Raw genomic sequence first — 25,908 nt, 5'->3', positions numbered from 1 at the left:
GGATAGCGAAGAGGAATCAAAGATACCGGGTAATCACAGTTTGGATGGCAGGTGTTAAGAAGCAGCAGAGCGCAGAGTGGGCATCTGCGTCTCTATTTTTGAAGGAAAAAAAACCATTTTTTTTTTTTTGGATGAATAGCAACAACAAAGCCCTGCTGATGTGGAACATAAAAAATATGATTTGTCATTTTTAGATGTCCCTTTGCTTTGCCTCGTCCTCTGGAAGACATAGCACAACTTTACAGGGATACCTCCTCACAATCCAGTGAGACCGGTGCTGGTTTTGTCCCCATTTCACAGAGGCGAAAACTGAAGCTCGGCCAGGTGAAGTCACTTGCCAGAGGTTACACAACCTGTAGGTGCAGAGCCGGACAAATCCACATCTGAGTGCAAAGCCAGTGCTGTTTCAATAGCCTCTCTTCCTCCTGTCCAAGTTGTGTGTAGGTTTTCCTCTGGTAAGGTGGTTTCCTTGCGAACAGAAAAATGTCTGGCCCATATTTGTATTCCTCTGTGGCACCCACCATTGTCACTCAACACATGAAGACACTTGTGGTGGGGATGTGGCACATTTAGAGTTCTAGCCGTAAAACCTGGCTATATGTGGGCTGTGAGCCCCATGAGCCATCTGGACTTTCCCTGTGCCTACCGACATAGTGGGGATTTGCTGCCTAGGATTTCTGGGTATAGAGCCTCAGCATCCTAGAGACAAAGTCCCCCATTCCCAGAGACCCATTTCAGTCCCGCTTGTTTCCCAGGGACCCTGCCACCTCCCACCGCACCCAGGAGCCTTCTCTCACCACCCTGCTCCTCCTTCCCAGAGCAGCTCCGAAAGGAACAGGTGGTAAGCATTTTGAGATCTTCAGAGAGAGGCAGGGCTGTTGTAACCACAGAGCATTAGAACTGGAAGGGGCCCAAGGGGTGATGTAGTCTGTGCCTTGTACCCCACTCCTGCCATTGGCCCTGGGTAGCAGCAGCTTCAGATCAAGGGGGAGGCTGGTCCCTAATTGTTACACTCAGTGATGATTATGAAGTCAGCCCATTGCACCCCCATCCCACGCTAACTAAGGGTGGGTCCACTGCCCCCAGTTTCTCTCTGCTTCCTGTCAGCTGCGTAGTGACGGCTGTGGTCCCAAACAAACGAGATGGCATCAGAGACACTATGTAAAGTGGGAGATGGGGAGGAGGCCATGCTGCAGAAGGAAAGCCTCAACGTTCTGAATGCACTCGATCAAATGTCGAAGCCCTTTCCAAACCCCAAGTCTATGAACAGGACCGTCACTACCAAAGGACTCCCACTTTCCGCAAGGGGCAGTTTGGTTAACTTCTTGCAGGAAGATACCATCAATCTAATGTAAGACACAGTCTGGTCCTTTCCTCCTTTCTAAGGCCAGAGTGGAGGGGCGGGGAGAGGGGCTTGAAGAAGCAATGAGGCTTCCTTGGCCTGTCACAACCCATCCCTGGACTCCCCGGGGAGAGCACGTGTGTAGGTTGCACTATGGAATCCTGATCCCAAATCAGTTCTCGGAGGCTTGGAGGCCTTCTGCTCCAGAAGGCCTGGTTTTCGTCAGAGCTTTGTGGACAGTACTTCTCCTCCTGCTTAGTCCAGCTGTGGTCCTTACCAGTCCCACACACCCCCATTGAGACACCGCATTCCACTCCCCGATGGCGCCTCTTCCTCATTCCTCCCTTTCGCTGTCTTTACCTGCCTGATTAGGTCCCCCCAATAGTCTGCCTGCCTTCAGCCTGAAGTTTACTGTTCCTCCTTATGATTTTGGGTTCTCTTTAGCTCATTCCACAAAACTCTGAGCACCTGCCGGGTGTCTGGCCCAATGTCAAGTTCTGGGAATGCAGAGCTGAAAAACAAACCCCCTGCCTTCACGGAACTCTCTGCCTGGGGTGTGTGTGTGTGTGTGTGTGCATGTGTGTGTTGGGGGATGTTAGGCGAGAAGCAAGAATAATACGACATGGTCTGTACTACGACAAGACACCTTGAGGAACCAGAGGGGGCTGTCAATGTCTTGAAATTCTTAATAATTTTGAAGAAGGGGCCCCCACAAACTATGTAGCTGGTCTTGATTACTTGAAAAGGATATGGCGTCCAGTTCCTAAGGGACCTGTAAATAAGCAGGGATGGCTAAAGTGACAGATGCTTGTAGGAAATGTCATGGTAGGAAAATATTGGGCTAGGAGCCCAAGTTCAAATCCAAGTTCTACCACTTAGATATATGACTGTAGACAAGTTAATTAAGATCAGGGACCTTCAGTACCTCATTTGCGAAATGGGGCTTAACACCCATCCAGCAGGGCTGTCAGGAAGATCATAAAAAATTTTTGTCAAACATATAGCTCAATGCTTAGCTGCTTTCTGTGCCCATTTCAGCACTCCTGTTTTGTGGGGGGTTTTTTGTGTGTGTTTTTAAAAATATTTATTTATTTATTTATTTTAGAGAGAGGACACACATGAGTTGGGGAGGGGTAGAGGGAGAAAGAGAATCTCAAGCAGACTCCCCACTGAGCAGGGAGACCGACCCAGGGCTCGATCCCACGACCACGAAATCATGACCTGAGCTGATATCAAGAGTTGGGTGACGGACATTAAGGAGGCCACGTAATGTAACGAGCACTGGGTATTATACAAGACTGACGAATCACTGAACTCTACCTCTGAAACTAATAATATGCTATATGTTAATTAATTGAATTTAAATTTTAGAAAAAAGAGTCAGATGCTTAACTGACTGAGCCACCCAGGCGCCCCAGCACTGCTGTTCTGAATAAGTGAATATAAAATAGATTCATGGGACGCCTGCCTGGCTCAGTCAGTAGAGCATGAGACTCTTGATCTTGGGGTTGTGAGTTCAAGCCTCACATTGGGTGTAGAGATGGGTTTAAATTTTTTTTTTAATCTTCAAAAAAATAAATAAAATAGAAATTCATTAGGACAACCTGAAGTATAAATGATGTTAATACTCAGACTCTTCAGCCTACAAAAGACCCTTGATGAGGGAGTCATCTATGCCAATGTTTACCAAAGGCTAGCCTAGGAGCTTTGGGCTGATCAGGATTTCTCAGCAGGCAGTCTTTGGGGCTGGAGCTCAAGAAAAATTTGGCCCATCCATCAGCCATGAAGCCCATCCATCAACCATGAAGCAGGCCTGGAGTGAGGGATCCGGGGTTGTGTATTGGTTGTTGGATCTGGCCAGAGCAGCCGGGGGTGGGGGGGGGCAGAATGGGGTAGGAAGCAGAGGAGAGGAGCCAGAATGTTCCAGAGGCAGGTGGGAGCTGTGTAGCATGGGACCCAGGAGATCTGGGTTCTAGTTCCAACTCTGCCTTCAATTCACCATGTGACCTTGGTCAAGGTGCTTGGTTCCTAAAGGCCCAGTGACTGTTCTTGCTATACCACTGCTCTTCAAACTATGGGTTGTGATCCGTTAATGCCTTAGGAACTCATTCTAGTTAATGGAGACCAGCGTTATAAAAATGAAATAAAAGAATAGAAAATCCAGGGGTGCCTGGCTGGCTCAGTCAGAAGAGTATGTGACTCTCTGATCTTGGGGTTGTGAGTTCGAGCCCCACATTGGGTGTAGAGATTATTTAAATAAATAAAACTTAAAAAAAAATTCCAGAGCACATCACACATAGAGTAAGTACTGGTTTGTGAAATGTGTTTTAGGGTTTTTTTTTTTAAGATTTTATTTATTTATTTTAGAGATAGAGATAGGGATAGAGAGAGAGATCGCACATGAGTGGGGGGAGGAGTGGAGGGAGAGGGAAAGCAGACTCCACTCTGAGCACAGAGCCCAATGTGGGGCTCGATCCCATGACCCTGAGATCATGATCTGAGCTGAAATCAAGAGTCAGCCACTTAGCCGACTGAGCCACCCAGGCGTCCCGTGTTTTAGTTTTATGTGTATGTTTCAGTATACTAGGTAATATGTATTTATTTTGGGTCAAGGTAAAAAAAAAGATTTGAAAGCCAAACTTTTTAGATTCTGTGCTTTATCAGTAAATAAAATAAAATAAATAAATAAATAAAATAAGGAAACACATACAAGGTTTTTCTTTGTAATAGCCAAGAATTGGTAAAAATACAAATATCCATGTAATGAAAAATGTACAACAGTTAAAATGACTGAACCAAAGCTACATGTGTCAGTACAATGTTGGAGCACATGGCTTGCTCAGTCGGCAGAGTGTGTGACTCTTGGTCTCGGGGTTGTGGGTTCGAGCCCCATGTTGGGTGCAGAGATTACTTAAAAATAAAGTCTTTTTAAAAAATAAAATTAAATAAACCAATGGGGAGTAAAACAAAACGAGCTGCTGGTGAATATGTATTGGATGATACCATTTATTTATGTGAAGTTTTAAAATATGCAAAATAATAGTCGATGTTGCTTAAGGATAGCAGACATCACTCACAAATCTATAAAGACACATGTATAATGATACACACAAAATCTGAAATGTGCTGTACTGGTTACCGTGGAGTAGGAGGATGCGAAGTGAGATGGGGGACAGAAGTGTCCAGCGGGCTTTAGCTATACTGGTGAGGTTGTAGTTCTGAAATTGGATGGTGGCTAAGTGGAAGCTTAATATCTCATTCTTTATTTTCTCACTTTATCATATATTCATTTCATTTTTTTCCAGTTTTATTGAGATACACTTGGCATATAACATCATATCAGTGTAAGATGTACAACATGATTTGGTAGGTGTGTAGTGAAGTGGTTGCCCCAATAAGTTCTGTTTCCATCCGTCACCACACATGGTTACAGATTTGCCTCTTGCGATAAGAACTTTTAAGATTCGCTCTCTTAGCAAGTTTCAAATAGACAATATAGTATTTTTTTTTTTGAAGATTTTATTTATTTGACAGAGAGAGAGCGAGCACAAGCTGGGGGAGCAACAGGCAGAGGGAGAGGGAGAAGCAGAACCCCGCTGAGCAGGGAGCCTGATGCGGGGCTCAATACCAGGACTCTGGGATCATGACCTGAGCCGAAGGCAGACACTTATCCGGCTGAGCCACCCAGGTGCCCGACAATATAGTTATCATACTGTATGGTATGTCCCCGCTAATGTATTATTCTTTTTTTATATAAGGTTTTTTTTTTTTAAGATTTTTATTTATTTATTTGACAGAGACACAGCGAGAGAGGGAACACAAGCAGGGGGAGTGGGAGAAGGAGAAGCAGGCTTCCCGCAGAGCAGGGAGCCCGATGCGGGGCTCGATCCCAGGACGCTGGGATCATGACCTGAGCCGAAGGCAGATGCTTAACGACTGAGCCACCCAGTCGCCCCTAATGTATTATTCTTGATTATCTTGTGTATGTCTAAAATATCTCATAGTTTAACAAAATTTGGATGGAAGTTTTTATTTTTATTTTTTTTTAAAGATTTTATTTATTTATTTGACAGAGAGAGAGATAGTGAGAGCAGGAACACAAGCAGAGGGAGTGGGAGAGGGAGAAGCAGGCTTCCTGCCGAGCAGGAAGCCCGATGCGGGGCTCGATCCCAGGACCCTGGGACCACGACCCAAGTCGAAGGCAGACGCCTAACCATCTGAGCCACCCAGGCGTCCCTGAAGGAAAAGTTTTTAAGCATCTACCCCAATATGTGTAAATCTATGTGTATTATTGGTAATTTACATGGTACATATTAATAGTGTTAAATGTTAGAACATCTAATTAGTAATTACTGTTAAACAGTAGAAGTAAATATGAGTAAAGCTTAATTATTTTTCTTTTAGATACTTTTAGATATTTTTCCATACCTCGCTAGACTGGCTGGGCATTCCCCCAAGAGTATTTGCACCCCACTTTGGAAGGAGGATTTAAGCTGTGAGCGGTGTTTCTCAAATTGTGGTTCTCTGAATACATGCCTCTGAATTGTCTAAAGATCTTTTTTTTTTTTTTTTGACATGTCTAAAGATCTTATTAAAGATTCTTTAGCAGCGGTGCCTGGGTGGCTCAGATGGTTAAACGTCTGCCTTCGGCTCAGGTCATGATCTCCAGGTCCTGGGATCCAGCCCCATGTCAGGCTCCCTGCTCAGTAGGGAGTCTGCTTCTCCCTCTCCCTCTGCCTCTGCCTCTCCCCCTGCTTCTGCTCTCTTTCTCTCTCTCAAATGAATACATAATATTAATTAAAAAAAAAAGATACTTTAGCAGCTTTCCCAGTCCCATCCCAAAGTAGGGCAGGGACCAGGAATCTGCATTTTCCAGTAAGTGCCCTGGTGGGTTTGATGCCCTGCTACAGGGTGCTAAGGATGTTCCGAGCTATTCAGAAGCAGCTGGGGATTCTGGCGAGTCAGGCACAAGGCCTGCCTTCGGAGAGCTTCCCGGCTGTGCGGGCCGGGGTGGTCTCCCTCATCAGGCTCCCCTGTCTCCCTCCCACTCAGGAAGCCGATGCCAGTGGAGGACTCTGAATGCAGTTCTGACGACACCAGCATCTCCCCCATCTCATCCACCTTGCTGAATCCCATCAAACTGGCTGTGACCCAGCCCAACAGCAGCTTCTTCGCAGGGATGCTGGAGAGTGAGCTGAATAAACTCAGCTTCTCCTCGGTGGGCAAGGATACAGAAAAGAGGGACCTGGCCCTCTGCCCCCACCAGTCGAAGTCCCAAATCACCCCTGGGGGCCTGCTGGACCTTGACAACCCTGAGCTGGACACAGACACCTCCTCGACCCCCTCAGAGTCCTCTGTGGTCATGGACGTGCCGGAGGCACCCTTCATCTGTGAACACACTGTCAGCGATTCCACGGCTGTGGTACGTTTCCCTCTTGGTGCATTCAGCGCAGGCTCCCTGGCCGCCCCCGTCTGCCAGGCACTGAGCTGAGCTCCATAGGGAGTGTGAAGACACCTACCACCTGCATCCTGACCTCAAGCTCCTGGCTCAGGAGAGAGGCCCTGTCTGTAAGGAACTCCAGTGCTAGCTGGAAATGGGTGTGGTGCTGTAGGAAGAGTTCAGACCGAGTGCCACGGGGATCTCAGAGGGAAAGAAACATTACTTCCAGGTGCAGGAGTAAGCTTGGTGGCTTTGGTTAACATTTGAGCTGGGATACAGAGGTAGGATGTAAACATCCAGGGATGGGAGAACGGCATTCCAGGGAGGGGCTGATATGAGCAACGTGTGGGAAAATGTGGGAGCAAACAGCCAGGTCCCAACCCAGGGCTTCTCGAACTTTTCTGTGCCTATGGATCCAATCATCTTGTTAAAAATGAGATTCCTGGGCCTCATCCCTAGAGATTCTGATTCAGTAGGTCTGGGTGGGGCCTGAGAATTTGCACTGCTAACGTTGCCAGATGGTGCCGATGGCCCGTGGACCCCATGTTGAATAGCACTTGTCTAGAGTCCAGGACAGGGAAGAGAGGGGCGAAGTTAGTCCAGAGGCATTTTTTCAGAGGTCCTACAATGTTAGGCTACTACACAGATTTTTCCGTAAGCAGTAGAGAACAGCTTTTGCAAAGCTTTATATCCAACAGTGGATGCAACTTGAGCTGTATTTTAGGAAGATAAATCTGGAAGTCCCAGATGAGCAGTGTCTCTCAAAGTGTGGTTCTCAGACCACCAACAGCATCAGCATCATATGGCAACATGTTTGCAATTTAAATTCTTGTCCCCTCCACCTTGGGCCTACTGAATCAGAAACTGTGGGGGCCAGCAATCTATTTTATCAAGTCCTCTAGGGTATTCTGATACACACCCAAGTTTGAGAACCACTGGCCTAGAAGGAGGGGAAACTGGGAATGGAGACCAGACAGGAGGCAGCAGGGCCAAGAATCTGCAGTGTTGTAAAAACTCCCTGAGCTCCTTAGCCAGGCTCGGCAACCACCATCGTAGCCCGAAGTGTGTGGGCTCTGGAGCTACTGTTTTGAACTTTGGCTCTGGCACTCTGTGTGACCCCAGGCCAGCCACTCACCCTCTCTGAACCTGTAACCTCATCTGCAATGAGCAAGGTGGACAAGATGATCTCTAAGGGCCCTCTCAACTAGTCTAGAAGAAATACGGGATGGGGGTACACTGAGGTGGGTGGGGCTGCCCAGGAAACCTTACACCTTGGAAGCCTTACACCTTCCATCAGCCCTGCCTCAGCCCCGGGAGGAGCAGGGGATGGGAGTGGGGCCCTCAGACCCGTGGCTGGGGGTGGGAGGGAGGGGAGGACAGCCTGGAGCAGGTCTGAGGAAGCCTGGGGGGCTCTCTTCCTCTAGATTTCCTGGACCTATGCCCTGGGCAAGCAGCAGGTCAGTTTCTACCAGGTCCTGTTGCAGGAGGTGGCCAAGACAAATGACAATGAGCCACCCAAGGCAAAGAATCGCCCATGGATCTTCAACAAGATCTTGGGCACCACCGTCAAGCTGATGGAACTGAAGCCTAACACAACTTACTGCCTCACCGTCCGTGCAGCCAACACAGCTGGGGTGGGGAAGTGGTGCAAGCCCTACAAAGTGAGCCCTGGGAGAGGAGAGCCCGTGGGGGGGGGGTGGTTGGGGAGCGGCAGGGAGAGAGGTCTGAGCCAGGGGTTTTGGAGGCTGGGGACACCCTGATGCCCTCACGGCTCTTCTTCCTGCTGGCTGTCTTTCTGCCTGGGAGCATGAGCATGAATTCCAGGCTGCTTTCTTCTGGGAGTTGAAGGATTAAGCCCCTGTGGAGCCCACTGGGGAATGCAAACTCATCTATTCACCAGCATCTCTGTAATGTCCAGCTTCCAATGCCGTTAGCTTTGGGATTCTTCAACTCAGTACTAAGAATTGTGAGCAGGCCAGGGAGTGAAGGGCATTGAGGGAACACAGGGAAGAGGCAAAAGGGGGACAAAGAAGGGAAGGGAGGTGGGCAGGGGCGTGGGGGGAGGCCTGAGGACAGATAGCTCTGGGGTTGGAAACCTCACACAACAGGGAAGGCATGGGTTCGTACCTGTTTCGGGTGCCCATGAGTAGGTGGTAAGGCTATCCAAGACCCCATCTGACCAACAAAGAGCTGAGCTAGGGTCAGGTCTGGGAAGGAATTCTGAGGGGTTGTGTTTTATTTCAGTTTGCAACCGTGGCCGCTGACTTGAACAGCTTCCCTGAGAACAACCCCATCCAGATCACTGTGCAGCGCAAGGAACCCCAGAGGAAAACCGTGTCCCTAGGGCTGGAGGACATGCGGAAGCTCGAAGATCTGGAATACCTATTTCCCTACTAAGGAGGGCCCCAGGAAGCCCCTCACCTACCTTCAGCTTTAGCCCAGGGCTCTCAGGAACCAGAATCGTGAGATGGGACCACCAGCACCATGCCAGGAACTGCTGACTAGCCCGCCCAGGGGCTGGTGGTGGTGGTCCCCAAACTCCACCCCTGGGTTGGGGCCAAGGCTAGGAGCTCCACTCACCTGGAGACACCAGAGTCCAGGTCAGGTCCGCCACTGCCCACAGCTGCTAGGCATCCCCCTCCCCAGATTCGGGCTGGGTCCAGATCCCTCATTAAAGCACCACAGGTCACCTAGCACCCCGACTTCTGTTTCATGCCAACAGCAGGGTGGGCTGCCATTCACCCTCCTAGCTTCTGCCGGGGCACGGAGTGCAGGTTGGGGGGTAGGGGCCATGAAACACAAGTGTGGCCGGGCAATGGGATCCTATCCCCACCTACTGCTGGGCTCTGCCAACATCATCCCTGTCCCCATGCGAGGAAGAAATGTTACTCAAAGACCAGGAAAGACAGCAATGCTGGACAGAGGTGGTGGCAGCCTGTAGCGTGTCAACATGATTCGAGCTCTGGAAGGACAGGGTGCGAAGTGCGCAGGTTGGGGGCGCGGTCTGATTTCCTCCTGGTTTTTCCTGGATGTGAGGGCACGGACAAACCGTTTAAGCTCCCCGGGCTGGTTCAGGGACGCGAGAACCCTACAAGCGTGACTGCAGAGTTACCGTGAGGCTCATGGGAGTGTCCTCATGGGAGGACAAGTGCCCATGCAGGGTAGGCACTCGGCAGTCGGCGCCCCCCCTTTGCCCTTCGTGCAGCCTCCGTGCAGAGACGTGCAAGGTGGAGACTGAGAAGCCGAGCGTGAGTGCAGGGTGGGGGGAGGGACAAGAGGTTAGAAACGCCATGGCCCTGGGCGGTCTGTACAAGGACAGTTTAGAATCCACCCTGAGCAGATCGCCTGAGCATTGAAACAGGAGAAAGTGTTGGCAGGATGCTTGGAAGGCAAGATCTTGGTCGAGAGTCTGAGGACATCCGGTAGGGATTCCCTTCATTCCATGAAAGCCGTCCTCGGCCAAAGAACCATTTTCCCCTGTCACGCCACACCCCCTGCTGCTGCAGCTCTCACCCCTGCACGCTCCGGGACAGCTGGGACAGCTGTCGCCTTCCGCTCTGTACCCCGAGAGCCCAGCACAGTGCTCGCCGCGCCGCGGGACCTCGGGAGATGTGCCATGTGGGAGAGGCGCGGAGGAGAGCAGCCCTCGAGCAGCCCTGGCCCACACAGCTCCCTGCCGTGACGGAGGTGGTCTGATCCATGCTGTCCTAGCCGTACGCTAGCGTCGCAGGACCGCATTCCTAGCCGTCCAGGGAAACAGAGACAGCGCATGTGGCTGGTGTCTACCATACTGGACAGCGCAGGCTCAGGTTTTCCTCTGGCCACTCTCCTGGGCTTCAGCCGGTCTTCCCCGCCTCCACCGGCCTCTCCCTCGTGGGCACAGGGGAAAGAGATGAAAGGCAACTTCGGGGTCAGCAGGGTTTCGGTGCAGCCCAGAGGGAAGGGTTAGACAAACTGACTCAGCATAGTCCTCCAGTGAGCCTTGGGATTCTAGGACAAGGAACGACAACCCGAACACACAAAACAGAAGTGATTTATTTGGTCACAGAATCTCGGGTCTGACGCTGAGTAAAAAGAACACTTAGGAAAGAAGGGGCGGCAGCAGGGCTCCAGTCATTGCCTGGCCCCCCACCACCAGCAAGGTACAGAGTGATGGCCAACGGCTGAGCTCACTGGTAGTCCCCCGTGACCTCTGCTCTCCTGCTCTGGGGAGGGACCCCACTGGGGGCTGTCCAAGGGCAGCAGGCCATGCTCATTTGCAGGGTCACCACCCTGGCCTTGGGTCTGTGTCAGGGCAGGCAGCTGGCAGCAGCAGGTCCAGGTGGGGGTCCCAGAGAACTTGGGGTTTCTCATCTCCTCCATCTGTGCAGAAGGGGAGGGAACAGCATGGAGATCCCATCTTGGGAAAGGGAGGCTGCCATATCATCCCAGGAGCCCACGACAGGGGAGAGCTTGTGGTTCACTCAGTCATCAAGAGCCTGGCTACCATCTCTGCTCTAACTACCCAAACTCAGGCGAGACGCCCGCTGCCTGCCCCGGCCAAGACCTCATCCCAGGGCCTGGCTGCTCGGATGCCCACCGGGGGCATCTAATGGCAAACAACGACTATTCTTTACAAGTACACACACTTCAGCTTCCCAAGTGTGTTCACCTCCTATCTTGGAACGTCCCGTCTACCGAGGCTTGGTAACCCCCAGGAGGCAGGTGAAGCATGCTCCCTAAGACTGCGCAGTGAAAGCCAGAGCCAGGACTGGAACGGAGAACCATACTGCCTCTTGCTGGAGGGCCCCTGGGCTCGCCCCCTGGAGAGCACTGTCAGGGTCTCCCATATTCCCTGTAATTCCGCAGCCCTCCCTTTTAACCACCGAGAGAACCTGACACCACACACTGTCTTCGGCCCCTGGAGAGCGCTTGGAATTCTCCACCCAAAGGGAAAGGTGCAAAGAGTGACCGACTTAACGGCAGGGGAGCCAAGCACACACTCACATCCGGAGGCATTTGTCCTTGCCACCACTTGCCACCCTCTGGCCATCTGGACTCCAGTCGACAGCATACACCTAACCCGAGGTGGGGGTTGGGGGAGCCAGGTCAGTGAGGAGGGTGGGGGGCAGGAGGGCCAGGCTTCAAGCCCACCACCCGCCCCACCTCTGCTCACAAGGGTCCAGCCATACCTCATCTGCGTGGCCTGGCAGGTCCGCCGCCAGCTTCCGGGCCTTCACATCCCACACCTTCAGCGTGCTGTCGCTGCTGCCGCTGACCAGGAGCCGGCTATCGGCTGACCACGCGATCTGGTACACAGCAGCCACGTGGCCACGCAGGGAAGCCAGGTACCTGAGCCAGGAAAAGGTGATGATGGGTATTAGATCTTCAAACATGTCTGAAGGGGGCCCCTACGCCCACAGCAGTGGTTCTCAACCTTAGCTGCCCATGAGAATTACCGGGGAACGTTTACAAAATCTTACTGCCTAGCCCCTACCCCAGTGTGATCATTACCAAGGTCATAACGATTTTATAAAACTTTTCCAAATGAGCTGCTTCTAGGGTGCCTCTTGCCAGGGCTCTGTACCTGGACAACTTTGCATGACTTAGAATCCAACGGAGCCATCTGCTTAGCCCATCTGTCTGATACCCCCCTAGCACAAGGTGCCTGCTGGCAGGTGGCATGGAGTAAAAGGGGGCCAGGCCCACCTGGAACTTTCAGAGCAATACAGATCAGCTACGTCTATTTGGACAAGATTAGGCCTCTCTGGGACTCTGTTTCCTATCTTGAAAAAAAAGGGCTGCCATGTGGCCCCAGCAGGGGTCTCCCTCATCCCTGTTCTCTTCTTGCCTGTGCCTCTGCCTCTCCTGTGACCTCATTAACCTCAAGGCCACGGTGCCTCATTACACCAGTGCTTCTCAGACTTTAACGGGAGCAGAATCACCTGGTGACCTTATGCAAATGCAGATTCTGAGATTCACAAGGTCAGGGTGGGGCCCGAGGTTCTGCATTGCTATCAAGCTCCCAGATGCTGCTGCAGCTGCCGGTGTGTAGACCACACTTTGAGGAGGGCCAGGAAATAATTACACCTCAAACCTATACTTCTGCCACATGCCTGGCCATCTTAAGATCATTTCTCTCCTTTGATATGAAAGGAGCTAGCATTTCAGTGCCCATATATTGCCAGTCCTAAATATACCATCTCACTTAACCCTGGTAATGAAGCTGAGAGGTAGGGTCTGCATATTACAAAAGAGGAAACAAAGCCTCAGAAAGTCTAGATGCTTGCGAAGGCCACACAGCCAGGAAGTGGCAGAGCCAAGCTCCTTCCAGAGGACTAGGGCCCTTCCTCTCCACGCCCTCACTCACCTGCCCGTCCTGCCGTCCCAGAGTTTGACGGACTTGTCGAAGGAGGCACTGGCGACAGTGCGGGAGTCAGGGGAGAAGAGCACCTGGTTGATGAGGGCCTGGTGTCCCGTCATCCGTGCAAGGGGCTTCTTGTCCTCTGCTGGGGACCACAGGAATAAGGTGAAGTCGTCTGAGCCAGACACCAGCCTCTCTGGGCCCTGGCCCTAGGAGAGGCAGAAAGCACACCGTGTTGGACGTGGCCTCAGACAGGAGAGCCCGACCTCGGCAGCAAACACACCACTGATTACCCCACACCAGCACAGAGGCCGGCACTAGGAGAAATGAGGCCTGGCCAGCTACCAACTCACATGGGGTCCCTGGCAAGTCACTGCCCCCAAAAGGAAGCTTTATGCACATGGAATGGTTTCTAATCATTGTACACAATTACAAGAAAAAGCAAGGTACAGAATAGTGTGTTAAAAAAGGGAAGGACTGGGGCGCCTGGATGGTTCAGTTGGTTAAGCGTTCGACTCTTGATTTCGGCTCAGGTCATGATCTCAGGGTCGTAGAATTGAGCCCTGAGATGGGTCTGTGCTGGGCGTGGAGCCTGCTTAAGATTCTCTCTCTCCTCTGCAAACCACCCCCTTCCCTCTCTCTCTCTCAAAAGAAAAAAGGATTTTATATGTGGGTTTGTATGCATGTGTATGTATGAAGTCTCTGGAAGGAAACACAGGATACTAGTAGCACACGGTGCTTCCAGAAGGAATGGAAGGGCAACAGAGACGCGAGACTTTTTCACTATCTACCTTTTTGTGTTCTTTGGTCCTTGGACCACATAAATGTGTTACTTTTTTTTTTTTTTTAAGATTTATTCATTTATTTATGAGAGAGCACAAGATGGGGGAAGGTCAGAGGGAGAAGCAGGCTTCCCGCTGAGCAGGGAGCCCGATGCGGGACTCAATCCCGGGACTCCAGGATCATGACCTGAACCGAAGGCAGTTGCTTAACTGACTGAGCCACCCAGGTGCCCTTAAATGTGGTACTTTAAATAAAATAAAAAAGAGGGGCAGTGGGCTGTGTTGGTTGAGCGTCCAACTCTCGGTTTCAGCTCAGGTCATGACCTCGGGGTTATGAGATCAAGCCCCGTGTCAGGCTCCATGTTCAGCAAGACTACCTGAGATTCTCTCTCTCTCCCTCTCCACTCCTCCCCCTGCTCATGCTTGCACTCTCTCTCTCAAATAAATCTTAAAAAAAAAAAAAAAGAGAAAATGCAATAAATAGATAAGCAAATAAATGAAACAAAATGATTAAAATGATCCCTATGTGTTAAGGTTTTAGGAGTGTAAACTAGGATTATCACGAAGAACTTTCTGGAAAAGGGAAGGGGGGAGGGGCCTGGGTATCTGCAGTGTTTCAGGGACCAGTGGGGGACGAGTACAGAGCTGGGCATGCTGGCGGCTCGCACATACTCACCCGCACCAGACTGTATCGCCTCAGAGCCCCGTCCTTCAGCTCCTGCACTGTGGCCGGGTACCGGAGGGGAGAGGAGGAGATGAGGGGGCCGATTAGAAAATCCCACGCCAACAGCAAACACCCCGGCCGAGGTCCGAATCTCGCACATTAAGCCAGAGAAGCGGCTCCTTCCCAGGCAGCCCTCTCCCGCCCACTCACAGGCCCCTTGGAGGTCTTGGGCAGTAATCGAGGCCTCGGCTGGCTCAAAGGCGCCTGTACGCAGGGCATAGTCCGTGCTGAGTGCCATGGTATTCACCCAGTGGCCATGGCCTTGCAGAGTCCGGCACAGCGCACCCTAGGGCAGAGGGAGTCAGGTCAGACACACTCCCACCCACTCTCCACCCTAGGGACCCAGTACCCCCAGGTTAGCCCCAGAGGACAGTGATGCGGGACTCGGAATCAGGACCCTCGTTCATTGTGATCTTAATCGAATCACCCCTCTGGGCTCAAGTCTCTCCTCATGTCTAAAATGAGCGTGTTTCATGGGAAGGAAGTGAAGTCTGTGGGAATACACGGGCTCCTGTCAAGTAACTCTGGGGTACAGCAGGTTCCATAAAGCTAACAGGCTTCCTAGAGTAGGAACGTCCGGCCTGTGCTAATGAACACTGGAACCTCCACTACCACGCAGCACCAACCACGGGACCCACCGTTCCCAAAGCGCCTCCCCGACCTGGATCCCAGGACCCACTGGCCAACCTGCCTTCCAGCCCCAGCATCCCGTGGCCTGAGATTCCCCCAGGCTTGGGTTCTGGACCCTCCCGGCTCTTACATCATGAGCCCTCCAGACTTTGATGGTGCGGTCCTGGGAGGCAGAGTAGAGAAGCCCGTCCCCTCCCCACCGGAGACAGGTGACCGACTGCGTGTGCCCGGTGAGGATGCGCTCACAGCGGCCCGCAGTCGTATCCCAGACCCGCACGCTGCCATCCTTGGAGCTGCTGGCCACATAGCGGCATGCCGGGTTCCTGGAGAGGGGGAGATGTGACCTCACTTCCGACCTGGCAATGCCCACAGCACGTCCCCATGCTCAGCTCAAGGGCCAGGGACAATGACGCGAAGGCTTCCTGACCCCAAGATCAAGCTGCATTGCAAGGCAGCTCTCAGGCCCCATGATGAGCAGCCCCCTCTCAAGCAGCAACACACGCTTGGAAGACTTGCCCCACTGCCTGCCATACCATGCCTGTTGGTCAGGCTGGCCATCTCGCCCCCTCAGCAGGGGAGAGGACAGTTTTGAGCCCCTAGCTCCTCATTCCCCCGCAGCTCCGTCAGTGTCACTTACGCATGGAGGGGCTCCCAGCTCAGGCCTGTGATCCACTTGCTGTGGCCAGCAAGGGCCCTGCCCACCTGCTTCCCTGTGCCTGGGTCCCACAGGAGAATCTGAAGGACAGAAGCTTACTCAATAACCCTCCCCGAACTGTCCCTGGGCCACCACAGGTCCCCGCCCACTGGCCCCAACCCATCCTTCCCTAAAGACCCCAGAACCTGATGTGACCCAACTCCTAGGAAGGGAGCCCAGAGTCCCTGCCTAGTTACCCTGACCACCACCTACCTGGCCATTCTTGCAGCCTGAGGCCAGCTTCTTGCCATCTGGGGACCAGGATATGCTAAGCACCCAGTGTCTGTGTCCTAGAAAAGCAGGGGAGGGAGAAAGGAGGGAGCACATCTGTCTTTATTCTCAGTGCCTAGCAGTGCCTGGCACTTCTCAACTAGTCCCTGAATAAATGAGCAGTCGAACCAAAGGAGAGATGAGGCTTTCTAGGCAAAGGGACACTCTATCCCAAGTGCTAAAGCCATGCATCCTGCTGCACAGATAATACTTCTACTTTCTAATAATTCCTTACACGATACATGGTATAAAGCGTTTGCACACGTCATCCCTTATAATTCTCATGATAGCTCTAAAGTATGGAGCAAGAACGATTCCCAATTTTTCAGATGATAAAACTGAAGTTGGGGAGCACGCCCTACATACACGAGATCACCCGGCCAGAAGCATCAGCACCAGCTGGGAACTTGACATGCACATTCTCAGGCCGCATCTCAGAACTAAGGAGACCAAAACTCTAGGGGTGGGGCCCAGCAATCTGTATGTTAACAAGCCTCCCAGGTGATTCTGATGCATGGTCAAGTGCTCAAGTTTAAGAACCACTGTGGTCGAGGCTGGATTTAAGTCAGGTTCTCCTTGCTACCAGCCGTCAAAATCCAGATTCTCCTTGCTACCAGCCGTCAGCACAACCCACAACCCCACACTGAACTCTCTGGTCCAGTTTGTATGTAGCCTGCTCAAAGGTGCGGTCTCTACCTAGAAACAGGCCGCTGCTAACTGGCCATGAAGGGGCTGAATGGGCTCTGGACCTCCTCAGGAACTAAAGGGCTGAGTAAATGATTGCACATCCGCCACTGGGTTAAGTCCCCCTACAGAGCTAAGTGCGTACTGACCCTGGCATGTGAAATGTGGTGTCTCGGTGCTGAGATCCCAGAAGCGCACAGTGGTGTCTCCGGAGCCACTGGCCAGGTACCTGGGGAAGAAGAGAGGCCACCTGACCTCTGCAGTGGGGCCAAGGGGTCGGGCCTACACCAGAACACTGCACATGTGCGTTTCTGCCGCCTATTCAATTGTCTTCTGGGCATAGAATCTGGGGCTGGGCTTTTCTCTCTCCCCTGAGGAGAAATGTAACACTGATCCCATCTGGGAGAAGACCCCAGGCAGCCATTTCTCTCCTCTTCCTTTTCTAAAAGGAATGGCCACAGCTATTACCAGGATTGAAGCTGCTCATTATCCTAGTATGATTGCAAAACGCAAAGAAACTCCGCTTCACAGATGATGAATTAAGTCAGAAAGTGACTTGTCCGGGTCACACAGCTAGGGAGCTCGCAGCTCAGCTCTCCTGAGATCAAGTCCGGGAAGGATTCTTCCAAGGTGGGTGTCCTTCAAGACCAAACCCCACCAGGGAAGTCCCTAACCTGCAATTTGTGCCCAGAGCTCAGGTCTATGATAGGCAGCCTGAGGTCCTATTGATTGTAACTTGGGGTACCCTCCCCACCCCAGCAAGAGGTTGTACTCCCACACTCCACTCCACAATTCTGCAGCTGTCCTTACTTTCCTGTGGGGCTGAAAGCCACAGAAATGACCGCCTCGCTGTGACCTTCCAAAGAGCTGGTGCAGCGGGTCACAGCACGGACCCTGAAGATGGCCTGTGGCTGGTAGATGATGTCAAGGACCTTCTCTGTCTCCACTGCCTGTGACTCCAGCGTCTTCCCCAGTGACGAGATGATCTCGGCATCGTGGACATAGAAAGCCAGTGGCAAGGGATCCTCCTGGAGGGCAATGGCAAAGGGCAACTCCTCCATCAAAGGATAGGCAGGAGCACTCCCCACTGAGCTGTGGGCAGGTGAAGCTTTATTCTTTTCAGCCACTGTTTGGGATACCCCCCACCATGCCCACTGAGCAAGGCCTTTTTTATCCTCAAAGAGTAACTGCAGGACACTTACATAGTACTTTAAAACCCTTTATCTGCATCTTACAACAACCCTGGGAGGTAGGCATCAATACTCCCACTTGACAGATGAGAAAACTGAGGCTCAGAGCAGCTACAAGTAATTAGCCCAATGTCCTATTGCTAATGACTAAGTGCTTCAAAAAGAAAATTAAAGTCCTGAATTAGTGTTCACATACAGAATTATGCAGTGTTTTCTAAACCACCACGCCATGCCCTACAATGTATAAGCAGCATCCAAAAAACTGGTTGAAAATGCAGACTCTGGGGACACCTGGGTGGCTCAGTCGGTGAAGCGTCTGCCTTCGGCTCAGGTCATGATCCCGGGGTCCTGGGATGGAGCCCCACCTCAGGCTCCCTGCTCAGCGGAGAGCCTGCTTCTCCCTCTGCCCCTCTCCCTGCTTGTGCATTCTCTTTCTCTCAAATAAATATAAATAAAATCTAAAAAAAAAAAAAAAGAAAAGAAAGAAAGAAAAGAAAATGCAGACTCTGTTTCACTCCCAGAGTCTTGGTGTAGTAAATCTGGGGTGGGGTCCAGGTACTGTGTTTTTAAGCCCTTAGCCCCACCAGAGGGCAGCATTTTGATAAACCTGGCTTAGAAGAGCAAGGGTTTTTAATCTGACATTTGAGTTCCAATTCCAAATCTAGCACCTACTGCGTAGCACCGTACAAATCACTGAATGCCTCTGGGCCGCCCTGTAAGATGGGGATATTAACGCGGAGCTGTGTCGAGGAATTTGACGATGCACCCAACGCGTTCAAAATGCGGTCTCTCTCCCCAGATGGACCCTGAAGGTGCGCAAAGCGCTGTCACGCTGATTAGATCTCCTGACTCTTCCCCCGAAGTAGGTGGCCCTACCACGGACAAGCCGCCAGGGGGGTTCACCCACTGTCGCTGAGCAGTGGGACCCCCGAACCCCAGACCTTGGGTCTCCTGATGCCCTGCGGGCCAGACCAGGGCAGGGCCGCCCGCCCGGGCCGCCGCTCACCTGGGCCAGCAGCGCGTTGCACACGAGCTGCAGCTTGTCCGGGGTGATGTCCACGGGCACGTCGAACGGGGAGCCCAGCAGTTGCCCGCCCTCATCCTGGAACTGCACCAGCAGCCGCTGCACGTCGCGCGCCGCCGCCTCGTCCTGCGCCTACAAGCGCGTCGGGGGCTCAGCCACGCCGCCCGACCGGAAAGTCCCCACTGCCGCCTCCCTCTGGCCTCGGGGACCCCGGACCCGAGCGCCCCCGCCCGCACTCACGCACACCCACCGCCGCCGCCGCCATCCCGCGTCCCCACGTGGAGGAGAAAGACTCCGGCGGGACGGAGCGCCGCCCCTGGAGTCGGGCGGCGCGGCAGGCCGCGACATCGCCCTCTGGTGTGGCGGAGGGGAAGTGTCACGCCGTGCGCGGCCCGGCGTGGCGGTGGGCGCCTCTGATACCCCCCTCCTTGAACAGGTGGCCGTCGCCCCATTCAGTCCCTCCCAGTGCCGTGCAGGATACGAACGGCCTTTTGTCTCTGTAGAACAGGGATTCTTGCCCCACTTCATAGATGGGGAAATCGAGGCTCTGAGCGGTTTATTGATTTTCCCCAGAGACAGGAAATGGCGGAAGACTGAATTGGCTTGGTTCTGGGCAGCAGCAGCCTTGCAGGGCCGGCTTACAAAACCAGAGCTTGTTGGCTTGAAGGCGGAAATTATTATTTTTTTTAAATGGATCAAATCAATTTATAATTCTTGAGTGCAAAAGCAAAAAGTGTCTACAGTTTTCAACACTGTAAAGCAATAGCAACTATGATGGGAATGATAGCAACGTGTTAGGCGTTGTTCCAAGTGCTTTACCCATGTAACTCATTTAATCCTCACAAAAACCCTTCTGGCCCCACATTACAGATGAGGAGCTGAGGCAGAGACCGGCTAACATGAGGGCTTTTACCAGAAACCTGGGATCTTCCTTGGAGCTCTGCCCACATCCCGGGGGTCTCAAGTTCTGTCAATATGGCCTCCTTAACCTGTCCCGAATCTGTCTCCCCATCTCCTCTCTCACACTCTGGCCTGAGTCACCGTGATTGCATACAACAGCCTCTTCACTCGCCTCCCTGTTTCCACTCTTGCATCTTCCTGAGCATCCTCCACACTGCAACCAGGGTGATGTTTTCAAACAAAAGATCAGGTATGTCACTGTCCACCCTAAAACCCTACAGTGGCTCCCATTATAAGCAGGACAAAGGTCAAACTCCTTATGATGCTCCACTCAACCTTACTTACCTGTCCAGCCACTCCTCTCTTTGAGATCGAATTCTTCTGGCTTTTTCTTAGTTCTTCCAAGGCATGAACCTTCTTGCATCAGTGCCTTTGTACTTGCAGATTTCTTTGTCTGGAACTCTTATGGATTGAATTGTATCCACCCCTCCCCAAATTCGTAGGTTGAAGCCCTAACCCCCAGGGTCGCTGTATTTGGAGATAGAGCCTATATGGGAGTAATAAAGACTAAATGAGGTCATAAGAGTGGAGCCCTAGTCCGATAGGATTGGTGTCCCTATAAGAGATATCTCTTACATCTCTCCCGCTCTGTCTCTTTCCCCCCCCCTCTCTCTGTCCCACGCCTCCTCCTCACACAGAAAAGAGGCCATGTGAAGACAGTGAAAATGTGGCCATCTACAAGCCAGGAAGAGAAGCCTCACCAGAAACTAATGTTGATGGCACCTTTATCTTAAACTTCTAGACTCCAGAACTGTGAAAAAATACGCTTATTTTTCAAAAATTTCACTTATTCCAGCCATTCCGCCTGTGGTGTTTTCTTACAGCAGCCCAAGCAGATGAAGACAGGAACAATTCCTCATTCTTCAGGTCTTGCCTGAAATATGCATGCATTCGTTCAGCAAATGTCTCTGCCAGACATTGTTCTAGGAACTCTACATGTATTAACTCATGTAATCATTTACTCAGGAAACCTTCTCTGAAACAATTTTGTTTCCCCATTATGTGTTTTTTCAAAATATCCTGGTATTGTTTGTATTTAGAAATCACAGATCCATGGAATGATTTCATCCATTCATTCAATAGATATCGTTGAGCCCTTGTGTACACACTTTGATAGCCACTTGAAATATGTAAGTGAACAAAATAGACACAAATTCTTGTCCTCACAAGTGGTCTTGGCTTCCACTGTCATTCACACTTCCTGGTACATAGTAGATGCTTAAGAATTGGTTGGGGTGTGAATTACTGAATCAGGATTTTTTTTTGTATTGTTTTGTTTTCTAAGATTTTATTTATTTATTTGACACAGAGAGAAAGAGAGAGAGCGCGCACAAGCAGGGGGAGTGGCAGGCAGAGGGAGAGGGAGAAGCAGGCTCCCCGCTGAGCAGGGAACCCGAAGTGGGGCTTGATCCCAGGACCCCAGGATCATGACCCGAGCCAAAGGCAGATGCTTAACCAACTGAGCCACCCAGGTGCCCCTGAATCAGGATTTGAATCTAAGATCCCTTGGACCTAAAGTCAGAGAACTTGAGTTTTCTGCCAGCGGCAGGATCCTTTATCACATGACTTCGTTGCTACAGAGAGCTTGCCCCATAAAGGGGCTCAGGGTTTAGGATACCATGATGGCAGGGAATCCCTCCCTACATTCATTCATGTATTTATTCAGTCAACAAACATGCATCAGACAAATATGCATCAGGGCTGAGCCTTGGGTCCAGAGGCGTAGTAGAAATTTCCTAGATCATAGCTGTGTCCAAGGTTACAGAGCGAGGAGCAGAATCCAGTGTGGGTGACCCACCTATGTTTTTCTTCAGTGCACTTCTCTGCCCTGGTCAGGTAGGTTTGAGGATATATGCGGGGAGGGGCCAAAATGGCGGTAAGTGAAGCAAAGCATCAGCATGGAGACACTATTCATTCATCCATTCATTCATTGAGGAGACCCACATTGGGCACTGACTCTGACAGGCTCTGTGCCAGGCTGAGGGGTTGGGGGGGGTGACAGCCAAACTGCATGAGATGCTGTCCTTTGTTCTTGCCCCCTGGGAGGGAGCTCATGACCCAGGTTTGGAGACACTGGAAGGCGAGAGAGTTCTAAGTCCAAGTAGGAACAGACTCAAATTCGTCTCAGGAACCCTCAGTCAGATGGGGAGAAACAAGTCCTGCCCCAGGGGAGACCTGCTCTGGTGGTGAAAACAGTTTTTGTCCCAGGAAGATCCCCTTCCGAGACTCAGCTTACCAGGAGAGTTCTGAGGTGGATTGGGGGTGGGGGGTACAGTCCTTGGGCTCAGGGAATTCCTAGACTGACCCAGCTCTGTTCAAGGAGAAGACTGTAGTCTAGTGCGGGATATGCAGAGCCCATCGTCCGGGAGCTCTCAGTCTTCTGGGAGAGGTAGACTGAATGCCTCCACTCCATACAGATGGTGGATGCAGGAGAAGGCGTGCACACTGAAACGAAGCACCCACTTGCACTTAATCGAGTTTGCAAGACTCTCTGTCCTTCTGAAAAGGAAGGACCTTTTCAGCAATGAGTGCCGGAGGGGTTAAGGGACTTGTGGGCAAGTGGAAGAGGGGAAGGAACTCTCCTCCCCCCTTCCATCCCTCCTCCCTCCAGAAGGGCATTTCTGGAAGTCTCCAGTTGGTCCTGGACCTGGGCAGCTGCTCTGTCTAAGTCTGCCAGCCCCTCAGCTGTCACTCTGCTCCCAAAATAGCAGTGGTTGGGGGGAGGGAGAGGAGGTTGTTTATCTGGGATGGACAGGGACAAGGGGCATTATAGCTGTGCCTAGGGAGGGGATCTCCCTCCTTTCTGGATCTTTCTCTCACTCTTTGTGGTATGAGTGCCTGAGTCCAGGACGGCCCCTCAACAGGATGCTGGGGCAGAGGTTAGTCAGTGCTCCCACATGGTAATGACTGTCCAGTCTGGGGAGGGGAGGGCCCTGAGTATCAATGACAGACTCCAGGGGCACCTGCCCCTGTGGCCAAATATGGTCTGGAGCCCCTGGCAGGGGCGATAAAGCCTCTTGGGTGGGGGAGGGGACAGACTAAGGCTTGGTGTCCAGGGTTTCACGAGGGAGCTCAGCAGAGCAGCATCACAGGACGACAGACCAGGAGCACTGTCCTCTAAGCAAGTGAGCCCCCCTGGGGGGTCCCCCAGACTGGGGAGGGAGAAGGGGGACAGAGAAGAACTTGTAAGGCTTGCAGTGAGAATTCAGGCCTTTGGCGCGTGGGGTGGCTTCACCTGTCCTGCTGGGAGGGACGGAGAGGGAGGCACAGGGACTCTGAGACTCCCTCAACCATGCTATTCTCCAAGCAAACGCTATCAAGTCCTCCCGGGGGGGATGGGGGTGGGTCCTTTCCAGGCAGAACCCTCACCTTCCATCCTGGTCGGAGGAGACCGTGGAGCTCCAGACCTCAGGCCAGGAGTCCAGCTCCGGGTCTGGAGTGAGGGGCCGGCCAGACGGAGCTGCTCCTGTCCCGACAGATGGCGGAGGCCGAAGCAGTGCAGCTGAAGGAGGAAGGGAACAGGCATTTCCAGCTCCAGGACTACAAGGCTGCAACGAAAAGCTATAGCCAGGCCCTGAAGCTGACCAAGGATAAGGCGCTGCTGGCCACGCTCTATCGGAACCGGGCAGCCTGTGGCCTAAAAACGGTCTGGAGCGGGCAGGGCGGGAGGCTGAGGGCCAGGGCTGGGAGGCAGGGGTGTGGAGGCAGCCCCCCAGCCTGATGGGCATTGTCCATTGTTCCAGCCCTCTCTCCCGGACCCCTCAGGTTGGAGCAGGGCACCTCCCACTGCTTTCCTGGACCCACTGCCTGACCCACTCCTCCCGGAGACAGAAATTCCTCCAGTTGGGAGTCAACCTAATGGGCACTGGCATCACGCCAGGGGTTTTTAAATGTTATTTCGAGGCATCTTACTAACAGCCCAGTTAGCTACTGTTTCATGCCCATATCGCAGATGACAAACTCAGGGCTCAGAGGGTTCCATAACCTGCCAAGATCTCCCAGGTAATTGGCAGCAGAGCCCAGACTCAGACCCAAGATTGCCTAATGCCAGAGCTCATCCACTCCTCCATGCCCAGCGAACGAGGGGCCCGCCCTTGGGCCCCCGACAGCCAGCAACTCCCCAGCAAACCCTCTCTGGCTGCCTCCGCGTTGGGCCCACCTTAACCCTGGCTCCTTCTTCCCCCTTTCTCAGGAGAGCTACGTTCAGGCAGCTTCAGATGCCTCTAGAGGTGAGCGCCCCTCCCCCAAACTCCGCCCCCCCCCCCCAGCATCCCTGTTTTGTCTAAGAGGCTCTTTATCAATTGAAGGAATTACAGATCGTGTAAATGTCATCCTAGGCATTGTAGGCGGGCTTCAGATGTCCAGAGAGGCCATCCCTAAATTTTTGCATTTTTGCAACTCCCATTATATGTTAAATCATAGGTCAAGGGAGATACTTTTGTTAAAAGATGTTTCCGAAAATCCTTATGTCATGGTAATGCACAACCTCCTCTGTTGTAAATTAGGGTATGATCCTCCTGCGGCCCCGAGGACCAGGGCATCACCCAGTTCACTCGGTGGGATCGGGCTCCCTGAGGGGAGGAGGGAGGCAATAGCCCAGTCCACAGGGACCAGGGAGAAATGAACATTAAAATCAACAACAACAACAAACCTTTAAACTTAACTTTAGCTTCAATTTAGGCTTAAACTTCAGTCATGCTGGCTTAAGTGCATCATCAAAATGGGAAGACTTCTCTTGGCTGCAGGTGTTGTGTTCTGATCTGATTACTATTCTTTTAGGAGGAAGAGAGATAGTCTGAAGTGAGTTCAGAAGGGAGGGAAGCAGCTGGAGAGGGGCCTGGAAATACAACCTCTGACGAGCAGTTGAGGGATGTGGCAATATTTAGCTCAGGGAAGGCAATTCCCAGGTGGGATGGAGAGCTGCCTTCAAATACCTAAAAGGCTGTCACAAGGAGGAAGGATTGGATTTCAACTCAGGGGTTCCAGGGCTGAACTTAGGACAAAAGGGCAAACTCACAGGGAGATGTATTTCAGGTAGGAAGAGGGAAGGGCTTTCTTGATGGAGCTGCTTGGCTGCCTTGAGAAGGAGGGAGCTCCCCACTGCTGGAGGTATGCAAGTACCCGTTGGATGAGCACTTGGCTGGGATCATGACGTAGAAGAGACTGAAGCATCAGGCGCTAGATGAGATGGCCCTTAAGCTCCCTTCTGACCTTGAGACTATGATTCTTACTGTGTCCCTGACAAAGGGGAGCCTTGGGCCAGATAGTCCACATGGGTGGATAATCTCCACTGAAGACACAGAAGCCCTGCAACTGGGGACAGTGGCAGGGAAGGGAGGACGGTGGTCTGCAGCCCAGGCCCCTGAGGCGGCCCTGTCTCCTTCGTTAGCTATTGACATCAACTCCTCGGACATCAAGGCTCTGTATCGGCGATGCCAGGCACTGGAGCACCTGGGGAAGCTGGACCAGGCCTTCAAGGACGTGCAGCGCTGTGCCACCCTCGAGCCACGAAACCAAAACTTCCAGGACACGCTGAGGAGGCTCAACACCAGCATCCAAGAGAAGGTGAGCTCGACTCCTTCCCGCAAGCCTTGGCCGCCTCCCCCCCACTCCTAGTAGGGACAAGTTAGGGAAGCCGGCCACCAGGGGAGGTCCAACCCTACCTCTCCACTCTTGGATGGAGTGAACACCTGGCACAGGCAGGCGTCGTAGAAGAGCCAAGCAGATGCACGCATCCACCCATCTCTGAATGATCAGAGATGCTTGTTTGAGGGAGCAAGCCAGCCAGGACCAGAACATGGCTCTCTTAAATTTCAGGTGGAGAT

General features: G+C 52.2%; 3 protein-coding genes across 7 annotated transcripts in view; 2 read left to right on the top strand and 1 right to left on the bottom strand.

The window, feature by feature from the left end:
* The first annotated feature begins 1,142 nt into the window (after nt 1-1,142).
* FNDC8 (fibronectin type III domain containing 8) lies at nt 1,143-9,468 on the top strand. The gene is made up of 4 exons (XM_006751187.3): nt 1,143-1,351; nt 6,395-6,764; nt 8,207-8,443; nt 9,027-9,468. Exons 1-4 carry the CDS (start codon nt 1,143-1,145, stop codon nt 9,177-9,179), a joined length of 969 nt encoding a protein of 322 aa, XP_006751250.1. The 3' UTR covers nt 9,180-9,468.
* Nucleotides 9,469-10,797: 1,329 nt separating this feature from the next.
* On the bottom strand, nt 10,798-19,396 carry NLE1 (notchless homolog 1). Of its 3 annotated transcripts, XM_031022502.2 has the most exons (13): nt 19,374-19,396; nt 19,106-19,255; nt 17,720-17,937; nt 17,059-17,138; nt 16,169-16,245; nt 15,899-15,996; nt 15,392-15,584; nt 14,782-14,917; nt 14,584-14,630; nt 13,132-13,334; nt 11,954-12,113; nt 11,769-11,839; nt 10,798-11,144 (listed from the first exon to the last, which is right to left on the bottom strand). In XM_031022502.2, the coding sequence occupies exons 1-13, from the start codon at nt 19,386-19,388 to the stop codon at nt 11,132-11,134; spliced, it is 1,461 nt and encodes a 486-aa protein (XP_030878362.1). In that variant the 5' UTR covers nt 19,389-19,396; the 3' UTR covers nt 10,798-11,131. The 3 variants fall into 3 exon arrangements, with proteins under 3 accessions (XP_030878362.1, XP_081661478.1, XP_081661479.1); XM_081805352.1 differs by lacking the exons at nt 15,899-15,996; nt 17,059-17,138; nt 17,720-17,937 and having other exon boundaries at nt 19,374-19,391; XM_081805353.1 differs by lacking the exons at nt 15,392-15,584; nt 15,899-15,996; nt 16,169-16,245; nt 17,059-17,138; nt 17,720-17,937 and having other exon boundaries at nt 19,374-19,391.
* Nucleotides 19,397-22,836: 3,440 nt separating this feature from the next.
* The window catches only part of UNC45B (unc-45 myosin chaperone B), a 27,982-nt gene continuing 24,910 nt past the window's right edge, over nt 22,837-25,908 (top strand). The window contains exons 1-4 of one of the 3 annotated variants that reach the window (XM_081805349.1): nt 22,837-22,962; nt 23,562-23,729; nt 24,276-24,312; nt 25,473-25,648. In XM_081805349.1, the coding sequence (XP_081661475.1) occupies nt 23,562-23,729; nt 24,276-24,312; nt 25,473-25,648 (381 nt within the window). In that variant the 5' untranslated portion in view covers nt 22,837-22,962. Of the gene's footprint in view, nt 22,963-23,109; nt 23,209-23,561; nt 23,730-24,275; nt 24,313-25,472; nt 25,649-25,908 lie in introns of those variants that run through there. The other 2 variants (XM_081805350.1, XM_081805351.1) reach the window with 2 other exon arrangements.

This window comes from Leptonychotes weddellii, chromosome 15 (assembly GCF_054177405.1).
Source record: "Leptonychotes weddellii isolate Sample4059 chromosome 15, ASM5417740v2, whole genome shotgun sequence".
NCBI lineage: Eukaryota > Metazoa > Chordata > Mammalia > Carnivora > Phocidae > Leptonychotes > Leptonychotes weddellii.
The sequence above is the reverse complement of the archived record's forward strand: the minus strand, read 5'-3'. Positions and strand labels throughout refer to the sequence as shown.